This window comes from Lepisma saccharinum, chromosome 15 (assembly GCF_977018435.1).
Source record: "Lepisma saccharinum chromosome 15, izLepSacc3.1, whole genome shotgun sequence".
In the NCBI taxonomy this organism is placed as follows: domain Eukaryota; kingdom Metazoa; phylum Arthropoda; class Insecta; order Zygentoma; family Lepismatidae; genus Lepisma; species Lepisma saccharinum.
Window position 1 is genome coordinate 31,664,016 of NC_139243.1, and position 13,925 is coordinate 31,677,940.

General features: G+C 36.9%; 1 protein-coding gene across 2 annotated transcripts in view; it reads left to right on the top strand.

The window, feature by feature from the left end:
• LOC145999662 (glutamate receptor ionotropic, NMDA 2B-like) overlaps positions 1–13,925 on the top strand; it is a 957,426-nt gene that overhangs the window by 762,552 nt on the left and 180,949 nt on the right. For both annotated transcript variants that reach the window (XR_014443422.1, XM_083136793.1), the window contains exon 9: positions 8,028–8,175. Coding sequence is in view for 1 of the 2 variants with exons in the window: in XM_083136793.1 (XP_082992919.1) it covers positions 8,028–8,175 (148 nt within the window). In the remaining variant the exon portion in view is untranslated. The remainder of the gene's footprint in view (positions 1–8,027; positions 8,176–13,925) is intronic.

Below are 13,925 nucleotides of genomic sequence, written 5' to 3' on the forward strand. Positions count from 1 at the left end.
TTTTACCTTTGGCAAATCGCGACGATGAGGATGAATAATGAATAGAAAAATCAAGAAGGCCACGCACAAAGTAGAGGACGATCTTCAACCTCTTAGGTGACGAGTTCAAGCCTTAAATATGAGGATTTCAACCTTAAACGACCTCAATTTCAACATTATAAACAAAATGCCTACTTAAACTAAAGTTCTCATCAAGGCCAAAATAGTTTGTAATTGTTAAACTACCCCTGAATACAAATTCACATTTTTTTTCAATGTGAGTAAGAATTAAGTGTTTAGCATACAGAGATAGATGATACCTTTTGAGAAAAAATTAACTGTACCCTGTCCCAGCATCTCTGGAGCAAAGCCGCGCATAGCGGAAGAGAAGTGGAGAGAGGGGAGAGGGGATCGAGTGGACAGAGCGAATCAGTGTACGCTGCTGGGAAGGCTGGAAACTTCAGTGGCTTTCCTCCCTCCACGCAATCCCATTCCGCTCACGTGTTCATCGCTGCTCAGATACTTGTTTTCGTTCACCTGCTCCAGAGATAAGTAGGACAGAGTGTAGTTGGCATACATGTAGCAAGTAAAGAAACTTATCCCAGAATGAAAATTCCACATAGTTTTAAAACGTTTGTTTAAGCAATGAATGACTGGAAACGGATCACACATAATTCCCTTGCCAAAATGTAGTGGTCGAAAATTAATTTCAAGACATATCATATCTATTCACCAGATTCCAAGTTATAAGGAACTATTTCGTAGATGTTCATGAAACCGTTATAAAATTACAAATAAAATATTTTCACAAGCTTAGATATACTCATACGAAGAAAGAAATTCAGAGTTAAATTTCAAATGCATGCGTATAAAGTAATTCTAGAAGTACAGAGCAATATCTGAGTATTTAACTTCTTTTTTGCAGATAACGTTTACAATATTGAGGCGACAGAATAATTAGGAACTGTAGCTCCAAGAGAAACAAAGGGCGTAGTGTATTGGTTAGAGTTCATGAAAGCATTACGGTCCCACGTTCCATCCTCCACACTAGATGTTCCTTAAAAAAGAATCCCTTCCATTAAACAAGAGCATGGTAACATTATTTGTAATAGCAGTATATAGCCTAGTCGCTACATTTTTCTGCATATGGAATTTATAAAAAAAAAAACAAATAAATGAATTGACACACATTCAACGGGATATTTTTATATATAAGATCATGAATTATGATACTCTAACGATAATTGTGTACTGCTTCAAAGACATTGACAAATATTAATGAAATAACTATTTATATGTGTGGCAATTCAGGACATGCTAATTTTACCCCTTTTCCCACTTGAGTTCAATGCAAGGATTCAAGGATGTGTAAAAAATTCAATTTTGCCTGACCTTCTTGATTTTTCTATTCATTATTCATCCTCATCGTCGCGATTAGCCAAAGGTAAAATAAGAAAAGTCTTCCTCCGTGACCTCCGACTGTAGGACGGCATGGATTCGAGTCCGCCTATGCTCACTCTCTAGGTTCTCGGCCTGTGTATGGGACCGGTGGCAACCCACCATCGTGAAGAAATTGGGGAGCTACGAGTGAGTAGCGTAACCCGGTCTCGGAAATCTCCTATGGGGCATGTTCCTGGGTAAACAAAACATAATCGATCAGACAATTCGATTATCGAAAGCGATAAAATAACCTCCGGTTGACCAAGTTGCCAATATAAATGAATGGAATACAGATTGTCTTCGAGCTTACATTGTTAAAAAAGAGCGGATACACGTATTACTATCCCAATAATTATTCAATACGGTTTTTTGTTTGTCAGGAATTATCACTTAAACTATTGCATGTTGAGCTGGTGCCTACCTAGCCGCCTCTGATGAAATCTACCATTCTTCAAATTCTCCTTAAAATTCGACTCTGGTCACTTGTAACGTGTGGGTGCAGACACTGTGCATCGAAGTGTTTTGCGATAAGAAGCGGCCTTGAATAGCGTGAGTGAGTCACTTTGATCGCGAGCAAGCTAGACTACCAAGCTTGTCTGCCTTTGAAAACCAAGTCATTTTTTTTTCACGGTTTCCGAACTCGATTGCTATTGTAGAACTATATATTCTCTCAAAAGAGCAAGAAAGGAAATTCGACCAATGTTCTCCCGTCGTTTAAAACCAAATATTACACTGGGGAACAAAAAAAAGATTTTTTTTTGCGGCATAAAGTTTAATAACAGTTTCAGCACACAAAACAGCTGTGATTGCCAATTGTATGATTGGTTCAGTTGAATTGACTCCAGTTATAAAAATAAACACACCATGGAAAATGTAGGAGGTAAAATTACTCTACGCTTTTCTCGGTAATATAAAAATTTGATAATGGGCTGAAATTCCTATTAAGAAACTTATTTATTTATTTGTAAATTGTTGCTAGGCAATATATCGGACACTCAACAAAGCTTAAGGAAGAATACCAAAACATAAAAATGGTTTTAGAAAAGAATTGAATATGCTGAACATAAGTGGCTCGTGTGTGTGGATTTGAAGATGGTGAATTTTTTACTAGCAAAGTGGGTACACAAAGTATCCCTGTTTCCTATGTTTGTGGGATAGTCGTGCTAGAGAAAAGCATTGGACGATAAAAGTTTGGCCCCCAAGGGAAAATATTAGTGGGAAAAGCTAATATCATTCATGAACTGCTGATAGATAGGGACAAAATCATCCTTCCGCCACTGCATATTAAACTTGGGTTGATAAAACAGTTTGTCAAGGCCTTAGATACAAGTGGTGATTGTTTCAAATATATATGCCACACTTTTCCAGGACTAAATATTGAAAAATTGAAGGCAGGAATCTTTGACGGACCACAAATTCGTACACTTATAAATTATGCCAATTTTACAACTTACATGTCTTACATCGAATCTGAGGCCTGGCTGAGCTTTGTGTCCGTCGTCAAAAACTTTTTGGGGAATCACAGAGCAGAAAAGTACCGCGATATAGTTGGAAATATGTTGAAAAATTTTGAGAAATTGGGATCTAATATGAGTGTGAAGATACATTTTCTACATACCCACATTGACAGATTCCCTGAGAACCTTGGTGATTTTAGTGAAGAACGGGGAGAAAGGTTCCATCAGGATATAAGGATAATGGAAGAAACGTACCAGGGACGGTGGGATCGCCACATGATGGCCGACTGCTGTTGGAGCTTACAGAGGGATTGTCCTAAAAAACAATACAGCAGGAAATCGTATAGAAAACGTTTCACATAGTTTGTTACTTCATTGTGTACATATTTTCTTAATTATTATGATCATAGGCCTATATAAATTTATTTTTATAATAATGATTGTAATCACAAAAAGAAATATTAAATTGTTGTTGGAAGTTTATTTATATGTATGTCTTATGTTTCCGCCATTTTGGTTTAGTTGCATTTATTTCATAAATTAGAGCCAATTCAGGAAATATATTATTATATCATTATTCAGCAGCATGAAATTGCCCTAAATTAGCTCTCAAACACTGTGCCGCAATTTCACTGTTCCCCAGTGTTATCTATTAAACGAAAAGTTCACGATTGTCAATAAACGGTTTAACCTATCTGAGCATAAGGTGAATGTAAATACTAAATTTAATAGAAAGGTTCTCCAACATTTCTCTTCCACTGTCTACGTAAGGTCAGTACCCAGGGGAGGGGCCATGTGGGCCATGCATCCCCCTCGAACCCTAAAATATTTAACTGTGAACCTATAAATAAATAAATACGAAAATAACATCGTCGATTTTTGAAATGTGTAAAAATTTCAATTTTGCTCTTGTATAAATGAATCTGTTTCTTGCGCAAAAGTCTTCAAGCTGCAATATTGGGTGGTTTTAGTTTTATAATCATTGATGCAAGGCTACCAGACGTCCGATTCACCGATTTAGTCAGGACAGTGCGTTACTTTCAATACCTGTCCCGACATTTTCGAACTGCAATCGTGATGCGAAAATGTCTCTTTATTATTGTTTTTTTTTTGTTAACTCACAATTAGACATGTTCTTTATTGTATGAATAATTCTAAGTACGCAACATAGAATTATCATGACTTTTTAATGGCGTTCGCACTATTTGAACTATTTTGTAATGTCTGTCTGTCTGTCTGTCTGTCTCTCTCTCTCTGGTCTACGTCAATGACAGAAATGCAAGCAATATTCTTATTTATTTTTAACCCAATTAAAGGAAAGTGTAAGCATTTAAAAGAAATAAGAAAGATCATCACTGTTGCTCTTCCTTAGAAATTGTTGTTCTTCGAGGGAGAAAAATTAGAAGGATTTAGTCCAGCACCTTAACACAGTGTCCCACGAGTCTCTCTTGACTAACACTGTCAAATGTGAAGTGATTTTATGAATAAAATTATCCGCCTGTTTACGTATAACGTTGCACAGATTTGGTAGTTCGCAAACGGTGTAATTATTTCGTGTTATCTTACGCAACAGCAAATACATTTCATAAGACTGTTCTGGACACAAGACTTGCATCAGTAAACAAGCATTTTGTCTGTTAGAGTATCACAGGAAAAGAACATCGTCCTGTAATATTCAAGCCTCTAGATATTTTCCATTAGTAATGTCTAATCACAATAATAAGTTAGAAGAAATAACTCGCATTTTCACAACTACCAATATTCTCGTTTTTAATTACTTCGAAAATTATTTCTCGAAGATATCGGTTATACTACAAGAAAGCAAATCAAAATTAAAGTAAAAGTTCAACTACACGTATACCAAACGACATTTACAATATTGGAGGGACAGAATACTTTAAAAAAAAATATTGTTTCATTCGAAGGTAAAGGCGTAGTGTAGTGGTTCTTCTACCTGGCTTAAGGAGCTAAAGGTTGTAGGGTAGTGGTTACCGTTCAGGATTTTCAATCTGCTGGTCGTAGGTTCAAACCCTTCCGGTGGCAGAAAATTTTCGTAAGTTTTAGACATATCCCATTGTGTTCATTCTTCACGCCGTGTGAAACGAAATGATTCAGTTTGGAATTAACGATGGGGGGGGGGGGGGGGGTAAATATTGAATTACAAAATCTCCATTTCAACGAACCGAGAAATGGAGAAAAATTGAATAATTCTTATAAATATTAAAAATTATGTTCATTTTTTTAGTGTTGTAATCGCAGGTAAAATCAAAGATCTTACATGGAAGATTTTAATTTGCTCTTAACTCAGCCAAAAGGCATTTCGCACCGATCTAATATATTCTCCAATACATTTCAAAATGTTACGCTCAGACGATATTTTCTGCAACTACCTCTTCTCTCCAGTTCCTTCTCCTTCTTCTCTCCCCTCTTTCCGTTCTGCTTTTATCTCATATCGCCTTCCCTACTTTTCTCGCATCTTATCTCCATCTCACTCTTCTCCACTTCTCTTATCTCCTTCCCTGTCTTAGATTTCCGACTCCACTGTACTATTCTCTCTTTTTTCGTTCTTCTCTTTTTCTCTCCTTTACTCTACTCTCCACTTCCCTCTTCTCGTCTCCTCCCCTCCTCTCGTTTTCCTCCTCTTTTCTCTTCTTTGTTCTTTTTTCCTCATCTCTCCTCGAATCTTTTTCCATTCTCCTCACTACATCTCCTCTCCTCGTCTATCCTATCTTTCTTCTCTCCTCTACTTTTCCTCTTCTCCTTTCGCTTTCTCTTTCTCCTCTCCTTTGTGACCTTTCGTTTCCTCTCACCTCTTTTCCTTACTGTAGACTCATCAGCGATGAAATACTAGAAAACCTATTTTTTTCTTTCAGAAAGAATTTTGTCATTTGTGATATAATAGTGATATGTTTAATAATTTTATACAATAATACTTGTTTATATTTCTTTCGCGTGTTTTATAAATATCTATTGTGCATGTGGCAACCCTGAAATTGAGCCTAACTCTGCACGCAACCCACCAACGGCTTGTGTAAATTGGGTTGCCTAGTTTAAAATGTCGTTGTCCTAAAACTTTTGAGAGACACTGTACCATGTAATTAGTTGCTGGTTTTCGTCCACTTGTAAGAGAGATAACGTTGTTCATTTGTTTACCCTGCGAAGGTCCTATTATGAGACCTGGAAGAGGTTTAATATATGAGACCGGTCTCATAATAGGACTACCATAATAATGAAGGGTCTCATATTAGGAGTCACAAAATATATCTAATATTTTACGTTGATTTTCATCATTGCATTTCCTAATTTGGGAGTTACGTTTCTTTCCCTTTCAATAGATACATTTTTCGTGATGGAAGATTTTGCAATACACTCTGTCAGCTCTCTGAAAGGAAAGCGGAATGTGACAGGTCAGTCAGTTGAACTACCCAAAAGTGAAGTGGAACCCCAACCAAGCTGCAGCAGGTTAGGCCAACTTAAACAGGAACACGAGCCTGAAATTCAGGCTACGCAGTCTTCAAAAAGTACCACCTATGATGACGATGCCATTGTAATGCCAGAAGACATTGAGCCACTACCCACACTAGACAGCCCATCTCTTACCAACTCCGGGAAATCTCTCGTAGTGAATCAACCAGTAGTTATAACTACAATACCATACAAAAAAAGGCTTGCAGACAATTCGAAGAAATGTAAGAAGTAAGTGAAGAAGACGTGTTTGGTAGGGGTGTTACAGGCACTCACAGTAGGAAGCCTACTGAGGTCCAGATAAAGCAGCAATCAGATTACTCGCGTTCTATTTCACGTAAGAAGAGGAAGGTTGTATCAAAGAAATGTGAAGAATCCACAGATAAGTCGGAAGAATCTTTCTCATTAGCAGAATCGTCTGACAGTTTAGAATTAGGTGAAGATGAATATGATAGAGAATGTGTATTTTGTCGTTCATCGTATTCCAAAGATCAATGTGGTGAAGAGTGGGTAAAGTGCACACGTTGTTACAAGTGGGTTCATGCTCATTGTGGTGCAGATGACACATTTGTGTGAACCAATTTTGGTGACAACAGGACAGCTACTAGGATAGCATACAAGGGCCATTTTGTTTTGTATTTTTAGCATGGTAAAAATAGTCAGTTTCTTTTTTGAATAGCCTAATATTTTTAAACATGTTGTAAAAATAATTTCGTTTCACTTATAGTTGGGTAAGAAAATAACTTAGTTCATTTATTTTAAAAATAATTCATTTCAGAGATTCAAATGATTTATATAACCCAAACAAGATCGGGGTCTGTTATTCGGTACCCCCTATAAAAATAGCTCAGTAGCACTTGTGTTCATCTTTTTGTTTATAATTTATGATTGTTACTTTTTTATATATCCCAATACCTTGTATCATAAAATAGACTCCCTACAAAATATATTTTTAAAAAAACATTCTACATCGAATTCTACCAAAAGGGTCTCATATTAGGGGTCTTTACCCTATTAATATTATTGCCAAAAATGGTGAGCCAAAACACTGAAATTTTCAAAAGCAATTAGAAATAACGAACTGCAATAAAACTAAAATGTTCTAAGTTAGCATACAAGGGACCATAGCTTCCTTGACTTAGGTGATTCCACGAAATATTCTTTCACCTTAGCATCCAGAGAAGACACATAGATGGAAACAGAGTTGCCAAATGTAGCTCTTCCTATATGTTAAAACGTATTAAGTTAGCAATTTAAGTGTTGCAAGATAACTGTTGATAACGTTACGTCTATTGCAAAAAAGTACTTTTACAGCTACTCATTTTTGAAAGTAGATAATTACTGTTAAAATTCATCAGACAAGTAACTGTTATTTCCAAACACTGTTAATATGCATTAAACATGGTGGCCCAAAAGTCAGTTGATATACAGTATATGCACCTTTGATGTAAACAGGAATTATTACTTAACAAATGTGAAGCCATTCAGATGAGAATTATTTATAGAAAAACAACAAATAATGTGCACACTAACAATAACAAAACCTCAAATAGCCACTGCTGTAATCAAGTGGCTAGCTACTACGCTAGTCAGTGAAGAGATTGTAAGTTTCAACTGACTTGTTAACCACCCTGTACATAATTGTTGATAATGATAACCAGTTCCTTATTCTGTCTCCCTTTCTAGGATAGACCTCGCTGATGCCCACAGGAACTCAAACTTGTATCAGTGCTGTTCCGGATTCTGCATTGATCTTCTCCAGAAGTTCTCAGAGGACCTTGGCTTCACGTATGACCTGTTCCGTGTGGAGGATGGGAAGTGGGGATCAAGAACTGTAAGTAGCATGCCGTGGAATTTGATTCTTTTAAAAGTTTGAATTAAAATTTTTGAGTGCGTCTGCACTTACGCTCTTTTGCATCCGACGCACTATACGGGGCCCAGCCCCTTATCATAAGAAAAATAAAACACGTTTCTGAGGATTAAAATATTTTTACCTTGGGTAAAAGCTGAGGCTGTAAAAAGGCACTCAGCACGTATAAAGACAAAACACAGGACAACACACAAACAGTCCTACGAAGATTATACTGGCTTTAGGTCCAGACGCCAGAGCCTCGTTAGTTTGTAAATGCAGTCCAGGGTGTACTACGTGGAAGGTCACCCCATACACCCCAGTTTGCCGTGGAACCATGTGCTAATACTGCATTCAAAAATGTATTCATTTTTTAATAATGTCGTAATATTTACAAGAAGGATGCTTTAGTATGCATATATTTACAGCACATGTGTTGCAGTTAATGTTTTATAAAATCCCTGTGGTGAACCTACACATAAGGGACTATAGAGAGTATTCCAGATCCTTTTGGTAAGCATTCGGTAAGGCACTATATAGAGCATTCCAGATCCATGTGGTAAACCTATCAATAAGGGACTGTAGAGAACATTGCAGATCCTTTTGGTAAACCTATCAATAAGAAGCTGTAGAGAGCATTGCAGATCCTTGTGTTAAACCTATCTATAAGGGGTTGTAGAGAACATTGCACATCCTTGTGGTAAACATTCGGTAAGGCACTGTATAGAGCATTCCAGATCCTTGTGGCAAACATTCGGTAAGGCACTGTAGAGAGCATTCCACATCCTTGTGGTAAAGCTATCGATAAGAATCTCTAGAGAGCATTGCAAATACTTCTGGTAAACCTACCGGCAAGAGATTAGAGAGAGCATTAAAAACCCAGTGGTAATTCAATAGATAAGGCACTATAGAGAGCATTGCAGATCCTTGTGATAAGCATTCGGTAAGGCACTATATAGAGCATTCCAGATCCATGTGGTAAACCTATCAATAAGGGACTGTAGAGAACATTGCAGATCCTTGTGGTAAACATTCGGTAAGGCACTATATAGAGCATTCCAGATCCATGTGGTAAACCTATCAATAAGGGACTGTAGAGATAATTGCAGATCCTTGTGGTAAACATTTGTAAGGCACTATATAGAGCATTCCAGGTCCATGTGGTAAACCTATCAATACGGGACTGTAGAGAACATTGCAGATCCTTGTGGTAAACATTCGGTAAGGCACTATATAGAGAATTACAGATCCTTGTGGTAAACCTATCGATAAGGGGCTGTAAAGATCATTCCAGATCCTTGTGATAAGCCTATCAATAAGGGGCTTTGGAGAGCATTCCAGATTCTTGTCGTAAACATTTGGTAAGCCACTATATAGAGCATTCCAGATCCTTGTAGTAAACCTATCAATAAGGGGCCGTAGAGAACATTGCAGATCCTTGTGGTAATTCTATAGATATTGGACTGGAGAAAGAATTGTAAATCCTTGTGGAAAACCTATAGAGACTGTAGAGAACATTCCAGATCCTTGTGGTAAGCATTCGGTAAGGCACTATATAGAGCATTCCAGATCCATGTGGTAAACCTATCAATAAGGGACTGTAGAGAACATTGCAGATCCTTGTGGTAAACATTCGGTAAGGCACTATATAGAGAATTACAGATCCTTGTGGTAAACCTATCGATAAGAAACTCTAGAGAACATTGCAAATACTTCTGGTAAACCTACCGGCAAGAGATTAGGGAGAGCATTAAAAACCCAGTGGTAATTCAATAGATAAGGCACTATAGAGAGCATTGCAGATCCTTGTGGTAATTGTATAGATATTGGACTGGAGAAAGAATTGTAAATCCTTGTAGAAAACCTATCGATAGGGGACTGTAGAGAGCACTGAATATTCTTGCGGTACACCTATAGAGACTGTAGAGAACATTGTAGCTTACTTTGAAGCCAGTCAATCATTTGGAACAAAGATATATCAAATCCGCATTTCTAATCTTGTCACATGAAAGTTTTACTTTAACAAGTTAAATTTGCACTGAAGATAAAATCCACATAATTATGGGTTACTAAAATAATTATATTTACTCCAAGAAAACGGGGAGGGAGTTCTTTGAAAGAGGAACCTTATTATATTATCACCCTCAGTTTTACTTTGTGGGGATTACGATATGGTTTAAGGACGCGAACAATATAATTTGTGGGGATGCATGACATAATTTGGGGGGATGCGCCATTGGCATTGGGGAGAGGGACGGGCACCCCTGGTGTTAAATAATAAAAATAGCAAAATTAGGTAAAAAAACATCATTGACACGCCCAGGGGGAATGTGTGAGAATCAGTGATGTGTGTCTATGCGTAAACAACGATAGTCTACATTCTTCACGTAGACTATTTTATACACGTAGATTATGTAATCTATGTAAACAACATGGCGAAAGGTGATGACTTAGCAAAGGGCGCCGTGGAACTAAAACAAAATTATACTGCGTATCAGTTGCTGATGTGTGAGGAGAACTTTTTATACTCTTTCTTCCAAATTCGAACTATTTCTCACCTAGGAAGAAACCTAACATAGGAAATATTCTAGTGTTTTTTTGGGGGGAAAAGACCACTCTTGCCTCACGACTGCCATCTGTTGTCTTTTTTGCATACTATTTATCTTCCATAGTTGATGATAGAAGAGAATAGACATTTTGTTCTAAGTGGGATTCTTTTCATTTCGTTAGGAACCAATATAGTTGAAAATGTCACTTTCCTTTCATGAAACCCTTGAAAATTAATTTTAATGCACTTTAAATTGTCTACGTAGTCTATGTAAACTACAACCCAATGTAATCTACGCGTAGATTACGTGTAGACAACGCACGTAGACGTAAACTTATAGTCTACGGCACATCACTGGTGAGAATATTATTATAGCATGAACTTCAGCAGAAATCTGGTAATTTTTTTAAAGAAAATAATAAATGTTTCCTTATCCAGAGTCTAGATGGTAGTCAAACTTCAATATTATTTTTTCTATACATTTCTCAAAATTAAAGAGTTATTAATATTAATTTATTTACATACCTAATTGAAAATTATTACTTTTTTTGGACAAACTAAAATATTAACCTCAATTTTTTACAAATAACATACATAGTATCAAATATATTACACAGAATTCATAAGGTTATATGAAATGACAGCTCTTATTTTGGTTCAGAATTTACATCTTCGGAGTCTGACCTTTAACTCAAAATTACGGTTGTACATTGTTCCTTAAAATATATACTCTAGAGTTGTAACTTATCATAAAAAGTTGCCCTTTTCCTATACAGACAGAGGATATTTTGCTTGTACTGTCTGCATTGCATTGCGTTCCATCAAAATTACGGTAAATTGACCGTTAAATTTTCAGTTCCTAAATAGGAGAATGAATTTAAATAAATTTCAATCTTTCCGACATGCTCAATTATAAATAGTTTAGTTATTTATTTACGTGCCATGAACGTTTTACCTTGTTGCAAGATAAAACATAAATTGGACAGTTAAAAACTGAAGGTTTGAAATGAAGCCTGAGAAGTGAAAATTTCAAACAAATTGAAACTGCGTTTGTGAGTATCAACGGTTTCTAATTCGTGTGAATACATATTCTTTTATTTCCATATACAGACCAACATGAGTTCGGGATTATGTATGTTACAGCAAGGATAAACATTTAGTCTAATAAATTTTATCTTTTATCTATAGTAATTCCTATGGGATTGATGGACACAGATGGATAACATTAATGAAAAGAAGAAATTAAATTGTCTGTCCTGCTGTCGAATCAATTTGCATATTTGTAACCTTTTGAACTCGTGAAGTTTCATATGTGTAACGTGAATAGTTTCAAATCGTTGCAGTATTCAAAATATTGTCAGTGGTTTACCTGTCATCAACAGAAAGATTGGTTACATGTTGTGTAAACTAGCTTGTACATCGTTTCCAAAAGTTTGGTAGTTCCAGAGATAATTATGGGTGAATTTAGACCTTTTGTTCTCACGGTCAGACAGAGAATTAGGTGTTTCGGCCTTTTTAATTGAATTGAATTGAATTGACTTTATTGCTGGGCGAGGTTCAGCTGTTGCTGGTCTACCACCTAACCCCAAAAAGTACAGATTAAAATAAAAATAAAATAAAATTCAAGATTACAAAGAAATTGAACAAGAGAGTACAATAAAATATAATAGTAATAAAATCACGTACAATGAAACAATTTTAGCAGTGAATTAGATGATAAAGTAATTGAAGTCGAGGAAGTTGAAAGCAAGATAAATAAAATTCTGTCAACTCACAGTATTTTTCATTGTTCATATGTTGATTTACCTTGCTTCTGATCGTCGATCAGTGATTCACGGAGCATATCGCCTGAGGTTTTGATTTTTGGTTAGATTTGGTAGTCCATTCCAGGCCTTGGGTGCTGCGTAACTGAAAGAGGCCTGATAAGCTGAAGTTCTGCAACGAGGTAAGCTGAAACTGGCAGCGTTTCTGGTTGAATGCGAGTGAATTTTGCTTAGTGAAGTTTAATTTCGGAAAGAGGTAGTTTGGGCTTTTGCTATTAATTATGTTGTGCAGTGTACAAAACAAGTGGAGTTTTCTCCGTCGTGCCATGGAGAGGATTCCGTGCTCATTAAGCACGGGGAGAATGTGTTCGCACTTTTTTGTTCTATATACATATCTAATGCATGCGTTTTCAACATTCTGTATTTTTATTGCAAGCTTTTTTGTTATACTTAGCCCGTAAACGACATCACAATAGTCAAATAGGGGAAGATAAGAGACTGCACTAGGTTTAATTTTATCTTAGGAGAGAGGAAGTCTACCAGAAGATAGAGGCTTTTTAATATCGAATACGCCTTGCCACATTGTTGTATCATGTGCTCAGACCAATCGAGCCGCTGGTTCATGATCAGTCCTACGTTTTTTTTACTGTTTGAGAAAATTTAATACGCTGTGTGTGAAGAATAATTTTGCATTCATTGATGTCAATATGTTTCAAGAGACTGCCGGTTCCGATGATGGTAAATATTGATTTGTTTGAATTTATTACTAACCCATTTGAGCGCACCAATCACTTAATAACAGCGGACCAAGGATCGAGCCCTGAGGTACCCTCACTCGTATGTGAAGTGGAGAAGATCTTCTGCTAAGATAAGTTTCGAACCACTTAAGTGCCGTCGGCGAGAATTTATAATAATGAAGCTTGGCCAGAAGGAGCTTATGCGGTAGAGTGACAAAGGCATTGCTAATGTCGAGCAAAGCCAGTAGTGTTACGTTAGATTGACCCATCGAGTTAAAAATGTCTTCGGTTACTTTCAAGAGCGCCGTTTGTGTGCTATGGTGAGGGAGAAAACCGGATTGCTGCCGGGGAAGGATATCAAATTTGTGAAAATGCTTTCGAATTTGATCATTTGCAATTTTTTCGATGACTTTTGAAAGCACCGGCAGAATCCTGGTGGGCCGCAAGTCATTCACAGAAACATGGTTCTTGCCTCATTCCAAGAATCAGGGAAACTGCCCGTGGAGGGTGAGTAGTCATTATGTGCGTTAGCGGTGGGAGGATATGAAGAAGAGAGAGCTTTATCACTTTTATTGATACGTCATCGGATCCAGATGCATTTGATTGAATTTCGTACATTGCTTTCCTGGCGAGAACCATCCACCTCAGAGAAACTGAACGCCTTTGCACCGTGGTCGAAACTGCTGG